We start from the raw sequence: 19,138 nt of genomic DNA on the forward strand, positions 1-19,138 counted from the left end.
AGATACCACTCTTTTCAGAGAAAACTCACCATCTCTAGCTGGGGGAGCTTCATTATGTCCCATGTAATCATTCATAAAACTCAGGCAAGGAAGAGGAAAACAAGCTTACCCTCCCCTCCGGCTCCTGAGTGCTGCCACTAAAGGTATGTATAACCACTAGCTGGCCAGCATTTTGTAGACCTTTAAAGACAGGGCTTCCCACATCACCCGCAGTGCCTCTTGTGAACTTAAGTGATAATATTTGATAGATGCAGACAAGAACTGCAGAGAACCTAATGCAGTGTGGGTCGGAACTAGGAACCATTTGGGTAGTTCCAAGAACTCATTAAACTCATCTCTGGTAGAGATGGTTTAATGGACAAACACCTAAGAATATTCTCTCAGCCCTGCTCACCAAAAGCGTGGTGGCTCCCTTCCCTAGACTGGTGGTCTTACCTCCCACAAGTACACCTAGATGGAAGACTTTACTGAAGTAGTCAACAGAGGCACAAACCGGAACCACAGGGCACCTTTATGAATTACCTTCTTATGGAGATGTTTTCAAAAGCCAGCTGGCCTTTCCTGTCAGAGAAAGGCCTCTGTGTTGAAGCCACCCCACAGGGCACAGTGCTTCTCAGTCAAAATAAACACAGAGAGCTGTGAGGGAACGTTCAGTTCATGGGCCTTTGGCAAGAACCTGCTGAGTCCCTTCTGCCACACCCTAAGAACATACACGGACAGACACTGGGTACTCTGTCAAGGGCTGTGTCCCAAACTGACCAACAAGCTTAAAAGGCCAGGCAAAGATTCTGAAGGTATACAGAAGAGAGAGCACCATCTTCTTAAACCCTGGATATGATCACATGAAAGACCAGCACATGGCCCCTGCCAGAGTGCTACTGCCCTTGGCATAGCATCTTTCAGATCTTGAGCCATGTCAACTCTACTCCTGCCCCATCAAAGCCCATTCCTGATTCCCCACTGTGACTGGGATAAGACTGCGAGTTGAGCCTTCTTGCTAACATATTGATTCATTTTCCTCTGAGTCTTAGAGCCTCACCTTGCTGGAAGGCTTGCAGACCTCTGTTCTAGCACCCATTCCATCCTCATTTCTTCAGAGAATCTGTCCTCAACCTCCCAATCTATATGCCGTGACTGTGGCCTCACATTGGCACTGGAAGCTGAAACGTGCATTTAGGGCATCCTGTAACTGCACTGTGAACACCTTTGTCCATCAGCAGCCCCATCCTGCCCCCCAGCATAAATTCCTAGCCTATAGCAGTTCACCTTGGTCCTGGCATATGCTCTGGTTGGATGGATGGGGGTGCGTTAGGGTCTCAGGACACCTGGCTTAGCAGAGAGCCAGACTGTGAGCGTCATGGATCTATCTGCAAAGCAAGGTGGGGAAGCAGACACTGAGGCTGGTGGTGCAACATGCTTCAGATTTCTTAGCTACATAGGAAGCAACAGTTCATACCACACAGCAGTGGCATTCTCCCTTCCTTCCTAAGTGCACAACTTTCCTGGAGACACCCTGCAATACCTACAGTTGCACTGTGAGATGCTGTTCACATGATCAGCCAGTCAGCATATGCTTGCAAATCCTGAATCTGAGCACACTGGTGTCAGGGGGAGCTTGCATAGTAGGAATATTAAATGTGATATGCTGAACATGCAGTTCCCCAAGTGACTGAGGGATAGAATGTATTAGGCTTAAAAGCTTCTTGTTTTCTATCTTTCCAATGCATATGTGTGGAAGGGAAATACAAAATGACAGGAAGAGCTTGGATTCTAGAAAAGGCCCCTGAGGCATGGAAAGAGGGATTTATTCAAGTACGGGTTTATGATCACTGTCACTAGAAGCCCTATCTCTGTACACTTCGTAATTGAAGGCTTCCCTTCCACCTTCTGTTCCTACTTACTGAGGCACTGAGAGTAGCGATGGTGGGGGATACCAGAAGTAGCCTGTAGGCCAGGTGTGGTTTAAGCCCCATGCTGCCGTTTTTATTAACAAGACCCCTTACTTCTGTGGAACCATATTTTCCTCATATAAATGCAGACTAGTATTGCTTGCTCAGAGACATGAGATCTAAGGGAGATAAACACAGGGGACTAATGCAGAAGGAACAGTTCTCTGCCCAGTGATCGATGTGGAGAACACATAGTTGCTGGGTGAGACAACTGCACAGACTGCTCCTCTGATTAGACTGTGATGTGTGGAAATGTTTGAGCCTGGATACAATGGGAGATGTTGCCTCTTAAGGTGGATTTGGTTTCTTATGAGCTCTTATGCCTATATAAACAGCAAGGAAACTGAGGCAACAGCGTATTGGCAAGGTAGAGGAGGGGGTAATGCCTGCACTGAGGGTGTCCCCGTGCCATCCTGTCCCTACCTTGCCAGGCTTCTCTTTGCCGCTGCTGCTTGTGGAGCTCAGGGACCGCATCCGTTGCTCCTTCTGTTCCTCCACTTCAGACTTGAGGTGCTCGATGTGCACCAGATAGGCCTGCTCCTGTGCTTCCCTCGTGCTCAGCTTCAGCTCCAGGGCTTTCTTCTCTTTCTCCAGCAGATAGAGCTGGGCTTTCAGCTCAGCCATCTCCTCCTGTGGCCCAAAGCACACACAGCCAATGACAGCTTTGCCCTGTATGCCCAAAAGACTGCCATGCCGAATGAGTGCAGACCACCTGACTATAAGCCACAGGTACATAGTCTAAACACTACTCCAAAACTTGGGACAAGCTGGCTGTCTCCACATGTCTGACAGGCCAAGTGCTTTGCCATCCTGGGGACTAGAATGCAGAATTGTGGGTAGAAATCACAGGCAAGCAGACTTTACTTCTGTGTAAAGAAAAGCTTATACGGTGCTATTAGGATCTCAGATGCACACATCTCAAATACCTTGGTAAAAATCAGTTCTCTGGATGCAGAGGCTCAGGTGCATCTGCCTAGCATTGTAAAGGAAATCTCAATGCAAAGAGGTCTGACTGGGCTCCTTCTAATTCCCATTTCATTTCCATGGCGCCATTTTCTTGTCCATTTTCTTGTCTCTTTGCAGCTGAGCCATGCCAGTTGAGCAGTGCTAATTAGAATAGCATCCTATCAGTTAGTACTTGTCTGCTTCAGAAATTAGCAGGAGCAATCCTCCACTGGAAATTACTCATCAGATAAGGTCCTTTCAGTGGCTCAGTGCTGGGAATTGAACCATAGGGCCAAGTGCATGCTGAACCAACTCACCAGTAGATAACTTCTGAAAATCTCCTAAACGGCTTAACTGATTGTTTTCTGTGGAGTAAGATGGGACTCCAAAATAGGGCAATGCTATCCTTGACTAGGAGTCAGAAATCAGTTGAACATACCACACTGCTTAAAGAGTTCATGGAAAGGAACGTGTTTAATCTTCTGAAAGAAAGAAGGAGTTGGAGAGTACCCACCAATGCATTGCCTTTCAGGCAGAATGCATAAGTCACTGGGCTCAGTGACCACTCAGAGGAATAGGCCAAACCCTCTTTAACAAGACAACCAGACTTATCCAGAATGGAAGGTGCTCCTATACTGGAAGCAGCCTTCTCATCTATTGCTATCAGAAGGAGGATTCCAAAGGTTATGGCAACTGTGCATACCGAGCTCATGAGATGGTCTCTCTCAGAACACACATGTAAAAGCAAGCTTACAGAAAGGAAAGAACACACAAGTGTCAGAAACACAGACACAGGTCTGCAGTTGAGACTCATAGGTGGCCCGAGGCAACAGACTGCTCTGTAGTTCCTGACCTCTGTGCTTTTAGGTCCACACAAGAGCAAACCATGGCCTCTGTGAAGCAGACATCCATGCTGATACCACCTAGGTGAGCAAAGATTCTTGTGCTGCCTGAATGAGACACTGGGAAACTGATTGTCTGGAGGTAAAGCAAGGAAACTTGTCATGTCTCAAGTTGTAGATAAGAAGAGAAATAAGAAGCTCTTAAAATCTCAATCTTGTATATGCATGGTACAAGAATCCCTGTGCCAAAAATCATACCAAAAATGAATACCTGACCACTGCAATCCACGAGTCACAAAGGATGTAGGATAACCTTAGTCCTGGGCTATGAGACCCTATGAAGACATGCTCTCCAAGGCAGACACACACATTCCACCCTCAACAGAGAGGGAAACAAGTCTCTCTGAGGGATGCATGGTTAGGATATGCAATAAAAGTGACTCTGCATGTGTGGGAGCAGAAATGCAAGAATGTGAAAAACTAGAAAGCCAAGGATTGCTGACACCTAAAGGGATAAAGGAATAGGAAGACTCCTAACAAGACAAGACACTCGGAAGGAGGAGTGGATTATAAAAATGTCAAGTAGACCATCCAGAGATGATTGGTATTCACTAAAGATCATGTACCAGAAATATCATTCTGGAACAAAATGGTGAATCCAGCATGGTCCACTGGCTAGTGTATGTGTGGGTTGGCACACACTGAACATGTTAGGGAAAGGGAGATGGAGCTGATTATCAGCCTTCTTAAAGCACTCAAGAGGAAAACCAGGTCAGAGCATGGAGAATTGCTGCTCTGGGTCCTGAGGACCCAGGTTCTCCCAGGTTTTCATCACTTGTACACCTTCAAAAGATTATCTAAGATGAGTACAGTTAACGTTAAATGTCAAAGGGGATATTAGAGCATCATTACACACACACACACACACACACACACACACACACACACGAGACACCAGCACGCACACACATGTCTTTCCTTGGCCAGATTAGCAGTAAATCTGTCACACCCATATTAGCTAAACTTTATAAAGGAAATGCCTAGTCTCTGGATAAAAGAAGACATGCTGTTTGGATCAAATACAAGAAGGATAAGCTACGGGCTCATGCAATACGCTACAAGAGCTGCAAAAGGAACCTGCCTAGGACAAACTCACTATGATTATATACTCAAGGCCAAGTTCATAGGGAGTCAGGACTCAGAGAAATGTGAACCCTCAGAGCTGAGTGGTTGAATAGATAAGTGCCAAGTAGGGGGAACAGGGGTTAGTATCAAGGAGGGATGCCTGGGTTCCCAAGTCTATTTCTGCTGCCCTATAAGATGCTGGTGCCCAGATTCAAGCACCAGCATCTTAGAGAAGTGATGGGCAGGGTCTGGGAGCCCAATCCAGAGCTGACTGAGGACTCAGGGGGCTGCTCTATTCATCCTCCTTTCTGCTGTCGCTTGCTGAGATGTAGAGTACACTAAGATGAAGGGATAGCAACTTAACCACTTGAGGTGGCTTCCTTTTCTCTAGAAATGCTGGCAGGTAACTGAGCCCTTGAGTGAAGAGCCCTAAATCTTGACAGGACATTGGCCAGAACTGTTCTGCAACTCTTACTGGAGGGCCCCAATTCTAAAAACAGACTTAATAACTCTTAAGGGCCAGGAGAGACAGGAAACCAGACCTTTTGCCAATTGCTAAGCTGGCTTTGTCATGGTCTCTCCATGCTCCAGCTTCTACCAACATGGGTGAGCCCAACAAGGACTTTTATCACTATTGAGATCAGGGGTCATCATGGATAGACAGAAGCTGCGGGTCTTAGCTTAATAACCCTGGACAGGCACATACTAAACTGGGATACTCCACAGAACAGGTCAACTGCCTTTCCAATAAAGTCCAGACCATAGGGCTTCCAGACAAAGTAAAGCCACCCTTTCGCCAAAGGCTATTGCCCTGACAGAGGTAATGACTAACTTAACCTTACTGCCATGCTCACAGAGGCCTGTGAGGCATCCCTCTGGGTAGGCCCAACAAATGAAACCTTCAGCTCACCTTCATGGCCATCAGCTCCTGCATCAGCACGGCATTCTCCAGGTCCAGCCTCTGGCTGTCGCCTCTTGGCTTGACATCATAGCTGAGTGGATCAATGTGGATGCTCTCCAACTCCAGCATGGTCAGCTTGACTGCAGCTCTGTCATTCTTGAGCTGCTGGATATAATCCTTCAGCCTTTGTTCATCTTCTTTAGTGAATTCTGTGTCACAGCTGCTGGCTGTAGAGCTAGTTGTGCTGAGGAACAAAGAGAAACCCCATGTTTCCAAGTCATCACCACTAGACCCTATCTCCGCTCCTCAACATTATTTAGGGGAAACACACATAATTATACACACACAGAGACACAAATAATGGGTACTGAAAATACACTTTAGATCATGGTATAGAATTTAAAAATGAATTTCGAGATATTATTCCCTTAAAAGTAAAGACACTTGTACACAAAACTGTTTCCTGTAATGTGGAGTAAGATTAAGTTTAGCATATGATGGGAAGAGTGAAAAAGACAAAACAATGTAAACATTTTAGATCATGGTCAAACGAGGAAAAGGATTAAAGAAAATGGAACACATCTAATAATAACAGGAGACATGGGGATGTGCTTAATAATGGGAGCTACAGAACCTATCTCATGACCTATAACTATGGGTGTACATATGTAGTCCTAGCACACAGGAACCCCAGAGAGTGACAAAGCCCCTGCAAGAGTGAGAGTAGGAAGGAATCATACTAGAAGGAATATGTATTCCCTGATAAGTCCTCTTGCTTATAATACAATGAAAAGCAAGTATGTATAACATGATAGCATGCTGAAAGTGGTTCTCTCCAGACTGCCATAGCCCAATCTTGTTGTCCATACCAGGACTCTGACTGGCTCTAATGGCCATTGGTAGCTCATGCTGCATGGTAAGACTTAAGGAGTGCCCAGGTAAACACAGACCTGTTGTGGCCCCAGTGTTGGAGAAAACAAGCTACCACGAAGAGGAAACTGAGCCAGTTGTGGCAAGTTGTCCCTACTGGCTCCAAATAAGGCCCACAGGATTCTCTGCTCTTGTATTCCTTTCTGTCTGCAGATCACTCTGATCACAACTGCTTTGGAATTGATGGCAGAAGAACAAGCAGGGCCCAAGCAGTTCTCAACAAAACACCATTGTTTGGTATTCTAAACCAGAAGCTCAAGTGAAGAGACACTGAGGGCCTTGCTAAGTCATGCAAGGCAAAGAGCCTGATACAGAACCATTCCACAGCTCTGTCCTCTTCCTAAGTTTTTGAGCTAAATGCTATACAGGATCTGGGAGTGGTCCACAGTTTCTGCTTCTTCACTTGACACTGAAATAAGGAAAATGGGTACAACATTCCAGCACAGCCAGGGCAGTTCTCAGCATGGGACACATCGCTAAAAAGACAAAGACAAGGCTGGAAAGCTGGCTGAGCAATTAGAAGCACTTGCTCCTCAAAACCACCTGAGTTTGATTCCTAGTTCTCACACAGCGGTTCAAACCCATCTGTAACTATAACTATAAAGTTACAAACATCTGGACCTTTAGTTCCAGGGTATCAAAATCGCTGGTGCATATAACACATGTATGGCATAGTCCCTACATTTAAATAAGTTGAAAAAGATAAGGCCAGATGCAGTAGCTCATGGTTGAAATCTCAGCCACTTAAGAGATAGAGGCAGGACTTAAAATACACCATAAGAATCTGGTGTGGTGGGCTGGAGAGATGGCTCAGCGGTTGGGAGCACTGAGTGCTCTTCCAGAGGTCCTGAGTTCAATTCCCGGCGGCCACATGGTGGCTCACAACCATCTGTGGTGGGATCTGATGCCCTCTTCTGGTGTGTCTGAAGACAGCAACAGTGTACTACTCATATGCATAAAATAAATAATTCTTTAAAAAGAAAAAAAAGAAAAAAAAGAGATAGAGGTAGGAAGACCCTTAGAATCTGGGAGTTGAAAGCCAGCCTATGCAAGAGAGTAATACTGTGTTTCAAAAAAATAAAAAAGAATAAAAAAGAAAGCAAGGCTTGTAGGTGAGAGAGGTGTGGGCTGGAGCTATACTGATCATCCTTCTGTCCCCACAAGTGGAGGTCATCCTGAGAACTGGGTGGTCTTCACATCCAAGAACAACTTTTAGGATGTGAAGCTCTTGGGCACTAGAACCGTGGTGTGTGTGTGTGTGTGTGTGTGTGTGTGTGTGTGTGTGTGTGTGTGTACTTGTGCATGTGTGCATGTGTGCATGTATGTGCCTGTGTGGTGGTGGTGGGTGGTCTTGCTTTGTCCCTCAGTTCAGGTCCAACAATAGCCCTGGACAGTGGAGTGAACAGGATGAGCCTGACCAGTCTAAACACCTCTGGGACACTGGAAAAGGGAATTACTATGCCATGTAGGTTGGGCTGCAGAATTCAGGTATTTTCAAGACAGATATCTACCTGATACTGTGAGGGTAGATTTTAGATGCTGGACAGTTAATATTGGTAGAGGAGAGTAGTCACCATGAGATGGATAGGTTTCCTTCTGTGCATGAAGACATGTAGAGGATGAGATTCTGCCTCCAGACAATCTAAGACAAAGGATTCAACCACAGTTCTTCTTTGGGGGCTCCAGTATGGCCTGAATGTCCTGACACCCCCAGCCTCTATATTCAAGTCCCTACAAATGATTGCCTGTGTCTGTGTATGTCCAGAAACAGGTACCGCCGTATATAAAGGCACACATGTAGCAGTATCTATACAGAGATGATATATATCTATGTACTGACCACCCTGGTTCTTGTCCTTTGCAGCTCTCATGCTGACATGTCCACCCTCACCTCACAAGCATCTTACACACTATAGATCTCATGTTTCTTGGCATGAGAAAACACAAATGTTTTGTAAAGTTGCGGTAACAATAAAACAATGTGAGGTACAAGGCCATTAAATCAGTAACACCATGAGCACTCAATAAACCTCATAATTTATTTCAGAAATGTTGGGGTGTTTGCTGCAGGACACCTTTCAAGGTCTTGGAAAAATCCCTACCTTTGTGGAACTCATATTCTAAGAGCAGAGATAAGCATGTTATATAGTATGATATGTATCATGACGAAGAGTGAAAGGAGAGACCTGGGAAATGCAAGGTGGAGATAGGTATCTTATCTGAAATAGCAAAGGGAAAGACCCATAGGATAATGTTACAACCCAGTAGACCTAAAGGGGGCAAGAATGAGAGCCCTGTGGATATCTGGAGGGAGGTAAATGGAGGCTGAGAACTCAGAACACACAGACCTCAAACAACAAGCTTGGCCAGCAAGGCGGAGTTATGGCCAAGTGCCGCGTCGCTGACCACAAGAGGAGAAACGGCCATATGTCTGCATATGTGCAGTGTGTCTCTAGTATGCAGAAGGTAATGATGTGTCCTCTCATGAAGGGTTTATGAAGACAGTATCTTCTCTAGGATTAGAATGGATATAAGTTTGGGTGCTTGGAAGAAGAGAAGCTCCTGGCCAGACTTAAATGTCCTCAGTACCTCTCAGGTCTGTGACTATGCTGAGGAAAGGTGCAAGGAGGCCAGGGGAAAGAGACAGAGAGGAAGTCCTGGAGGGGGCACTCCAAGAATTTTGGGGGTGATGGCAGCTTAGAGTAGGTATAAGCAGAGAAAGCAGAAACAGATAAAAACAAGGTGTCATCATGTGTGTTATGTTTTAGAAAGAATGAGAAGAAAATACCAGCACCTCTCAGGCCTCAGCACTACTTCTAGCAACCCCTAAGGAACCATGCTGTGGAAGGGATCAGGGCATAGCCTGCAGCATGGGGTATGTTGGAGCACATGCTGCAGGTCTGGAGGCATTCACCACTGGCCTGTCTGCAAACAGTTAGGGGTAGGCACACCAGGCACACTGACTCCTAAGTGTAGGGCTCACCTCCACAAACTCAACAGGGACAAAGGGACAGAAAACTCCTGTTCCCCTCGTGAGGGAGTAATGAAATTCAAGACAGTTCTGGAGGCAGCATCTTTATCTGGCATTCTCTAGGGTGGAGTGTGGAGCCTGCTCCCCAAGCCCTGTTTGCACAATGAAGCAAGAACAACAGGGTGTCTCTGCCAGGCAGCTGAAAGCAATAAAGTCTTCCCACACGACACCTTAACTCAGCTACAAGGCATTCCTTTCCTTAAAAATAATTTACCAAACCAAACACCAACATCCATGTGCCAGCCATCATGTGACACTTGGGCATATTATGTCCAGACTGCTAGTTTTGGAATTATGACATCTATAACTAAGGTACCCTTGTTAACTTTTGTTTCAAATAAAAAATTGCAAATCAACGAGTTCAAAGCTAGGGCTCTCTAGTTATTGTGCCCATACTAAAGAGATACTATGGAGCTGTGTGGTGGCAGCCAACACCGTTCAACTCAGCACTCAGAATCCCAGCCAGGGCTACACAGAGAAACTCTGTCTCAAAAACAGAGAGAGAGAGAGAGAGAGAGAGAGAGAGAGAGAGAGAGAGAGAGAGAGAGAGAGAGAGAGAGAGAGAGAGATACATACATTTGAATTCTATTCTACCCCATTACTTCTGAGCTCTGAGGTAGTTGCTTCAGTGCTTCAGTCTTACCTAGGGTGGCATGCCCTTCCCTCAACACCCACAAACAATGTCAAGATCTCTGGGAGCAGTAAGGGATGATAAGAATTTGTTCCTTAAAACAGACTACATGCTGTGCCTGCCACCAGGACAGCAAAAAATGGAAACTCACTGGTCACTAATTGACTGTCCCCACATTTTCCTAGGGCTGGGGCAACTATTTGCTATTCAGGTGGATGCCCATGATGGCTGGAGCACCTGAAGGTCCCTGAAGTCAGTTGCACCTGCACAGCCTTCTTCTGGCACACCCCAGTCTCACAGCCTAGGGGGAATTGCCTAACTTATCTGGGTTTGGTCAAAAGGCACAAAGGTGCTTCCTACTTCCCAGAGCAGAGGAAGGACAAGCTGCTGGTGCCACCCATGTGCTATCCAGTATGCATTCTGGGTGAGGAAAAAGGACAAGGGACACTTTCCTGACAGCTATACTCAGAGGCCAACCACCAGCCTTAGTGTCCCCCAGAGGTCAGGCACCTGCCACCGTGCAGGGAAGTTGTAATGGAGGAGAAGTAGGTTCTCAAAGGCCTTAGAGACCACCAAGACCCCTCTGGAAGAATGAGAGTGGGCTGGGAATATTGGATTTCTTCACCTGCAGGCTGTTCACTGGCCAGAAAGGAAGGCTTTGGTTTCTACTGTCTTTGCTATTCACAGAGGAAAAAAAAAAGGTACTGAATGCCCCAGTTTACAGATCTTACCCTATTGGGAGCTAAGAGCTTTCACTGCTCTTACAGGGGAATGTTACATTTCAAGGCAAGCACCACAGCCTACGCCCCACCAGCCTAGCTTTCCCCCTTCTAGGACACCAGCAGGGAGCAGACCAGGCGATGGTAATTACAGTTATGCCTCATGCCCTTAATGTTCCACAGCCCAATATGATTATGTTAATGGTGAATGGAAGAGAAGCCACTGGCCCTTCCTCTGGCCTCCTGAGGGCTGCTGTTGACTGCCAGGAGAGGGCTAAGTCATCCATTACCTCCCCCAGCTTGGAATGCAGGATGAGCTCAGCTGTCAAGCGGAATAAATCACTTTCTACAGGAGGCCTGATCCCTCCTCTGGGGGGGGGGGGGGTGGTGCCAGGAGATGCTCTGAGAGCAGAGTAGAAGAAAGCCTGCAGACGAAGATCCCAGTCATACCCAGCTATGCCTGTCTGTGCTTTGCCCTGGTTTTCTCAGGAGTAATCCAAGAGCCATGGGATTCTGTTCTCTTGGAGCTCCTATCAAAATAGTTTATTCTGCATCAGCTGACTGCCAGAACATTCTGCTGCAAACTCACTTTCTCGAGTTGCTAGCTACAGTCCAAGAGAGAGGCCTGAGGGCCAGGCTCAAACCAAAACATACTCTGCCCTCTGCCTACCCTGTCTGCTGTTGGACACGACCATTCACACTAAGCCCTGGTGCCAAATGCCATTTCTCCTGTTCCACTGCACCAGGTGTCATCTCTGACTTCCTGTCACTAAAAGAACCACATGGTCCCAACCCACTTCCCTGTCACTAAAAGAACCACACGGTCCCAACCCAGGCATGGCCACTGAGCTTTTCTTCTGGCACCAATGAAACCAGTTAGCCTCGTACATAAACACAAGTAGTGTGCTGCCTTTCTGTCACCAGGGAGGGCTGCTGCCACAGGACAAGAATGGCAGCCAGTGCAGAGCCACAACAGCTCGATGCAGAGCCTGGTGTGTGTGAGCTTGCTGACTGGCAGGACATGTTGTTCAGAGGTATGACAGTGCTCTGCCTAAAGCTGGCATTTATCTTGGCATTTATAGGGTCCCATAGTCTTTCAATCAGGGTCCCTCTTAAGCTATTTTACACATTTCTGTCCTTTGTGACACCAAATATTAATTTATAAGACCCCAGTTGTAGTATGAAATTCTATCCCAAAGTATTTCCCAGCAGTACTTTCCTGGTAGAGAACCTAGCATGGAGAAGCTACATTGCATATTTTGCATTTTGTCATGTTAGGACTTAAGTGTTTGTTTTTAAAAATTGGGTGTATAGATTGGGCTGATTCCTAAAGTTAGGTCTTAAGAAGAAGAATTAAAAAGGACAGAAAAAGCAAGTCATATTGCTACTCTAGTCACATGTGTGGAGAAGGAGAAGTGACCAGGATCAGATCAGCACACGGTCATGTTGCGGAATATCTCAGTTGGGTGCTGGTGCTTACTGACACTGTAACAGCTGAGCCTGTCTAACTCATTCCCTGAAGCCTGGTGCTGGGAGTGGCAGAGGCCTATACTGACTGGACATCACACCTTTGCAACAGTGTCCCCCACTAGTCAAAACCATTTTTCCTGCCCTCTGAAACCTTATCCCAGCCAGGACTAGTATAGAGGGTGTAGGCCAGGCCCTTCTGGTATTTCACTGCCCTCTACTGCAGTTTGGAAATCATGCCCAAGGATGGCATGACCAGCCAGCTAGCATCTTAGCATACCCAAGGGCTGAGGAGGCTTCACAGCAAGGCTGAAATCACCCCTGGGTTCATTTTACTGAAAGAAAACAGCCTCCATTCCACTTCCTAGGAGGGCATGCTTGCTATGGCTTCGCTGTACACTCATGGATTGGATCAGTTAATGTGCTTCCACAGAATAAACAGAAAATCCAGTGCTTGACACACAGGGCAGGCTTCTTGATAGCACCTACCTCTATGTATAGACAATTCAGCCTATTTGCCTCTGTGCTGTGATCTGTTGACAAAGCTAGGAAGGCAATCGCCCTTACCTGGCTGCTCTATCCATTAACAACAACTATGCCTGATGGAGCTGTAGCTGCAATTTAAAATAATAATAACAACAACAACAACAACAACAACAACAACAACAACAACAACAAATGTCTTCTTTTCTCTTTCATGCTGGGATCCTGCTAAGAGCATCCTCTGAGGGGTGCCTCTCATCCATATCCTTTTGCTGCATAACCAACCCTTGGCGCCTCCTTCCCAAATCCATTAACCCTCCTGTCCTCAGGAGCTATGAGATGCCTCCAGGGACCTGACCTGAGCCTTCCTTTTCTGAGACCTTGGGCAGCAGGGGCTGGTAACTGACTGCAAGTCTCTGCAAGGCAGTTACAGCGGGAGGAAAGGGGGTGTACTAGGTCACACAAAGCCCTGGCTCAGAAAGCTCCATTTTCCTTCTTTTTTTGAAAAACCTATCATAGGACAGTGTTTGGGCCAGAATTCCAAGGCTTATAAACAAAAATACTGATAATATTGTCGTCCGATGGCTAGGAACTTTGTTCTGAATCTATGTTTATCATATAGACACTCCAACTGTGTCTGTTTTCTGATGGTGGAGAGCCCAGGTATTCCCTGTGTATTCTTCTCTATAGGCTCTGAACTTCTATGATGGGGGCAGGAGGGGAAACAGCATTTTAGTGGGATCAGAGTTAAATGCCTGTGTTTGATGGAAGGTCCATTTGAGACTAAGCTTGGTTAAGGAGACCCACCTCCCTCTTCACGCACGTGTGTAGTGCATGTGTGGGTATGTTCATGCATGTGGGTGTCTTCCTTACTCGATCCCTACCTCTTGAGCACTGACACGGTAGGCAGCCACCACGCTTGCTCAGCAGCTATGTGAGTGCTGAGATCTGAACTCGGGTCCTCATGCCGGGATAGCAATCACTTCACCCTAAACAGTCAGTCTTTAGTGAGCTCTTTTTTGGTGATGGTGTTTTTGTTTTTGTTTTTTAGATTTTTTTTTTTGAGACAGGGTTTTTTCTCCATGTAGTTTTGGCTGTCCTGGAACTCACTCTGTAGCCCAGGCTGGCCTTGAACTCAGAAATCTGCCTGACTCTGCCTCCCAGGTGTACTGGGATTAATAAGGACTAATAATAAGCTTAATATTGGAAGCAGAGAGTCTGAATTTTTCTCACCCTAAAGAAATACATATTAAAAATTAAATTTCTCAAGAAAATGGTCTATGAAACAAACTTACCTATACACCAAATATCTCTTGTAACAAATATTGAAAATCAGATCTCCACTAAATAGAAAGTTAGAAATTTATTCTCACTTTTGTGGAACTCCAGAGTCATCTCTGACTCAGAAACAGCAGAATTATTTGCAGGAAAAGGGAGATGTGTGCAGACAATTGAGCAAGACAGTTTCTGTGAACTCTTAACAATCACTAATTGTACAGAACAGCCTCACTGATGAGCCAGGCACTGAAAACCTACATAAACAAACATGGGAAGGATAGATTATAAATACCTGGAAACATCATGGGGAAGGGCACCTGCTTCTGTATTTAAACCTAAGAATCTAGCTTTAAGGGGAAAATTATAATCTATGTGCTATTGAATAAGACACATGCTGCTAAGTGTAGGAAAAAAAAGCCTCTTGTGTTTGTGGCCAAGTGCAAGGTTGGGAATGGGCTCCCTCCTGGGACATGGGGTCCAGTATATGTCTATGATATACTGAGGCAGATGGCTGGTACCCTCCAGTGTGAGACAGGGGTATCAAGTTGCTTTTAGGCTTCAAGAATACATCAGTGCTTGTGCTTTGGTGTTAGACATCCCATTGATCCTTATGTAGCTCTTGTCACTTGCCTGGAAGCAGACTGTCTTGTATGACCTGAGATCCAGTGTCAGGGAGAAGGAGGGATACTGTGCTTGGTGCCAACGTTCTAGAGTCCCTTCTTAACAGTCACGTGCTCTTAAACAAGTCAATTAAACATCTCTGAGCCAAGGTGTTGTCACCTGTGAAACTGGAGTAAACCACCTTGGCTTTCCATAAAGGAAATCCAATAAGAACCTAACAACTGTATTCCGGCCTGAGGACTGGCATGCAAAGAGGGGAGCGGGCATCACAGTAGAGTTTCTGTGGCAAGAAATGATAAAGAAAAAGGCTACAAGGGGGCTTCATTCCTGTGCCCTGCCCCCATCAAGGAAGATCAACCTGCTCCAGGGACAGCGCTTCAGTCTCCACTGCTTTCACTACCACTTCTAAGAGGCCTCCGATGGAAAATGTGACCTGAGGTTCAGGATTAAGTGTCTGCTTAAGAGGTGCTGTAAATACAGCCTCACTTGATGGGAGATGGGAGGGCCTCTAGCCATGGAAGAGCTCTTGGAAGACAAGGGCACAAGGAAGGAGAGTGGATTAGGGAGCCAGCTTAAGGTAGGCTGGGTCTTTCAGCAGTGAGCCTTAGTCACTCCAGGTAATTCCTAGAAATGGAGAATAATAAAGCCACAGAGAACAGAGCAGTATAGGGAGAAGAGTGTAAGGCAGAGACTGTGCTCTTGTTCTATCTCTACCGTATTCTACAGTCCTGTCTCTCCGGACTGTACTTTGCACAGAAGCATCATTTACTGACCCCTCCTTATAGCTCTTGGCTGTAACCATGAAGCCACCTGCTTTATCCAAATCACATGGTTTCCTAGAGCAGGCCAGTGAGAAGCCCACTGCAGGCAGAGGAGCAGGGCAGAGCCTGGAGCAGTACCTGGTATGGCTGTTGGAGGACAGGCTCTCCCAGGGCTGCACACTGCAGCCAGCCACTGTGAAGGCTCCCCCACAGCTGCCATCCAGCTTCATGAGCAGGGCTTTGGCGGCGTTCTCAGCAGTCTTCCGGCAGTCGTGAGCCCTCTTAAGCATCTGAGTGATATTCTCATCCCCTGACTGGTCTCCTATACCACAAAGAAGTCAATGGGTTAATGGGTGTGGGTGGAGTCAGGAAAGCCCAAAAGCTATGATCCTGAAAAGGTAGAACTATAAAGACATTAAAAAAGCTCAGTGAGGTTTAGAAGATGAATTTGTCAGTAAAGTACCTGACTTTAAATAATGAGCACCATGCATACATCTGCAGTCTCAGCACTTGAGAGAAGATGAGGAGGAGATAGGCAGATACCTGGTGCTCAATAGACAGCCAAGCTAACCAAACTGAGGAGCACCATGTTCAGTGAAACAACCTGTCTCCATATACACATATACATGTACACATACACAAACATGTGTGTATGTGTCTATAGATAGAGTGATGATATGTGCCCTTAATTCCAGAACTAGAGAGGCATAGCAGAGACAAACAGATCTCTTTGTTAGATCAAGGTTAGATAGTCTACATAGCATATTTCATGCCAACCAGGACTATACAGTTGGATCCTGTCTCAAAAATCAATCAATCAATCAATCAATCAATCAGGTAGAAGATGATACAAAACTCTGACATCAACCTCTGGTTTCCCCATGCACACACACACACACACACACACACACACACACACACACACACATACACACACACACACATACACACAAGTGCACATACCCATTCATAGGAACATGTGCATATACTACACACAAACACAAAGAGGTTCAAGAGTAGATCCCCTGCCAGCTTTGTAAAAGGCACTGGGTTTGACTCTTAGAACATGAAAGAAAGAGAGAAAGAAAGAAAGAAAGAAAGAAAGAAAGAAAGAAAGAAAGAAAGAAAGGAAGGAAGGAAGGAAGGAAGAAAGAAAGAAAGAAAGAAAGAAAGGAAGAAAGAAAGAAAGAAAGAAAAGGAGCTGGGTGGTGGCGGCGCACACTTTTAATTCTAGTACTTGCTGGGCATTGCTAAGCAGAGGCAGGCAGATTTCTATGAGTTTGAGGTCAGTCTGGACTACAGAGCAAGTTCCTGGGCTGCCAGGACTACACACAAAGAAACCCTTAGGAAAAAACAAAACAAAACAAAATAAAATTTTAAAAAAGAAAGAAAATAAAATGAAAATGAAAAACAAAATAAAATGAATACAGTTGTTCTTAGGGTTGGTAGAGCAGAGTGAGAAGGAAGAATGAGAAGGCAGAGTTGGAGGGTCTTCACTAGATGACAGTCACTAAGCATAAAGCGGCTACTTACAATGCTACAGAGGTGGGTCCATGTCATTGTCCACTTGCCACACCCAAGGAATTTTTAACAGGGGTGAACTCTAATAGAGCACAGGGACTTTGTAAGACAATGATGTCTGATACCTCTGTTATCACTAATAGGGAAAGCTGCGTATGTACATGGGATATCCATGTACTTCCTCTTGACTTTGCTGTAAACCAAAAACTACTTGTGATGGTTTGAATAAGAATAACTCCCATAGGTGCAGGTTTTTGAATGTTTAATCACCAGGGAGTGTTATTATTTTAAAGGATTAGAAGGATAGGAGGTGTGGTTTTTGTCATAGATATGACTTGTGGGGGAAAGTATGATACTGATGGTGGGCTTTCATGTTTCAAAAATCTAAGCCAGGCCCAGTCTCTTGCCCCCTCTGTCTGTCCCACCCCCATCCCCTGCACCCCTTTCTCTTTCTGCCCATGGATCAGGATATATCTCTCAGCTTCAGATCCAGTACCATGCTCTTCACTATGATGTTAATGGGCTAAACCACAAACTGTAAGCATGCCCTCAATTAAATGCTTTCTTTCATAAGGGTTGCTTGGGTCATTGTGTCTCTTCACAGCAATAGCACAGTGACTAAGAAAGAAAATACTCTAAAGAGCAAAGTCTTCATAACAATTCAAAAGCTGTCTTGGTCAAACAAACCACTGGCTTGACACTCACACAACACAGATGTATATTTTTGGAATGAAACTTCAGATAGGGAACATTAAACACATAAATGTGGCTGGGTGAAGTGGCAGAGGTTAGGTCATAGCTCAACTTCTCCACCCTCTGTGCCCATTGTTGAAACCCAAACACTCCTCTGGTGCCCCAAGGTATAGTGTGAAAACCACTGGGCTTAACCTTCTTCTCAAATGAACATAATGAGTGGTGTGAATTCAATAACAAACAAAGGCAATAACAGTAATTGACCCTGTGAGTAAACGGCACAAACTAGGTCTTGTTTATATAGTACCTGGGGCAGAGTGACAGATCAACTGTCAGTGTCAGCAGGTATAAAAATCAGGGCACTATGGAGAATAGTAGAACACTCTCCAGTATGGTGTACTTCCCATACTAAAGGACATCCCTCAAACTGACTTTCAGCCATTCCCCCTCATCTCTTCTTTCCACTAGGATTTTTTTTTTATAAACAGCTCACCAGTTGATTATTCTCCATATTCTGTTCTAAAATAGGCATGGTATCATCTTATTAATGCATGCAGGGGTCCCCTATGATAAGGGAAACATGGGACGCTTCACCATCATTGCAAACATTTCAAATGCTGGTTCATTTAAGCCATTTCTGCTCCTACCAAGTAATTACTTTGTGTAGGCCCCAGTCTAATAAAGATGCTTTTCACTCATAGAACAGGTTAAGACATCTTGTGATACAAACTAGGACGACTGATTTTCTCCTTTAATTGATGGTTTTCTTATATTTAAAAAAAAAAAAAACTGACAGCAGGCCAAGATCATTTAGAATCTGTTTCATATGAGGAGTAGTTTTATGGTTCAGTTAAAAGACCCTGAAAAATGAAGTTTCTAATGGAAGTGTTGGCAGAGTTTCTGCTTCTGGGCTGGGCTGGGCTGGGCTCTGAATATTATTAACCAAAGTGGGCCTGGGGTGGGGACTGGATAGGACCAGAGGGTGGAGAAGAGGAATGAAGAGCGGCCACCTATAATAAGCACAAATGCTCCCTTGTTAGAGAACCTAGGTATAAGAAAGGAAAATAATGCTGTTTGTTTACCTGCCTTGGGATCTGATTCTGACTCCTCAGAGTATTAAGGCCAAGGAAGGAAAACCCCAAGGGTCCTTACAAAGGCAGCAACAAGGGATGTGGCAGGTGTAGGAGATTTATTTAGAAGGTGTCACTGGGGTGGCCTCTGTGGTGGTATGTCCTGGAGAG

The 19,138-nt window shown here is 45.5% G+C and overlaps 1 protein-coding gene across 12 annotated transcripts in view; it reads right to left on the bottom strand.

The window, feature by feature from the left end:
• Mcc (MCC regulator of WNT signaling pathway) overlaps positions 1–19,138 on the bottom strand; it is a 474,765-nt gene that overhangs the window by 21,761 nt on the left and 433,866 nt on the right. For all 12 annotated transcript variants that reach the window (XM_039096842.2, XM_039096845.2, XM_039096844.2 and 9 more), the window contains 3 exons: positions 15,822–16,005; positions 5,772–6,006; positions 2,373–2,579 (listed from right to left, as the gene is read on the bottom strand). In XM_039096842.2, coding sequence (XP_038952770.1) covers positions 2,373–2,579; positions 5,772–6,006; positions 15,822–16,005 — 626 coding nt within the window. The remainder of the gene's footprint in view (positions 1–2,372; positions 2,580–5,771; positions 6,007–15,821; positions 16,006–19,138) is intronic.

This window comes from Rattus norvegicus, chromosome 18 (assembly GCF_036323735.1).
Source record: "Rattus norvegicus strain BN/NHsdMcwi chromosome 18, GRCr8, whole genome shotgun sequence".
Lineage (NCBI taxonomy): Eukaryota > Metazoa > Chordata > Mammalia > Rodentia > Muridae > Rattus > Rattus norvegicus.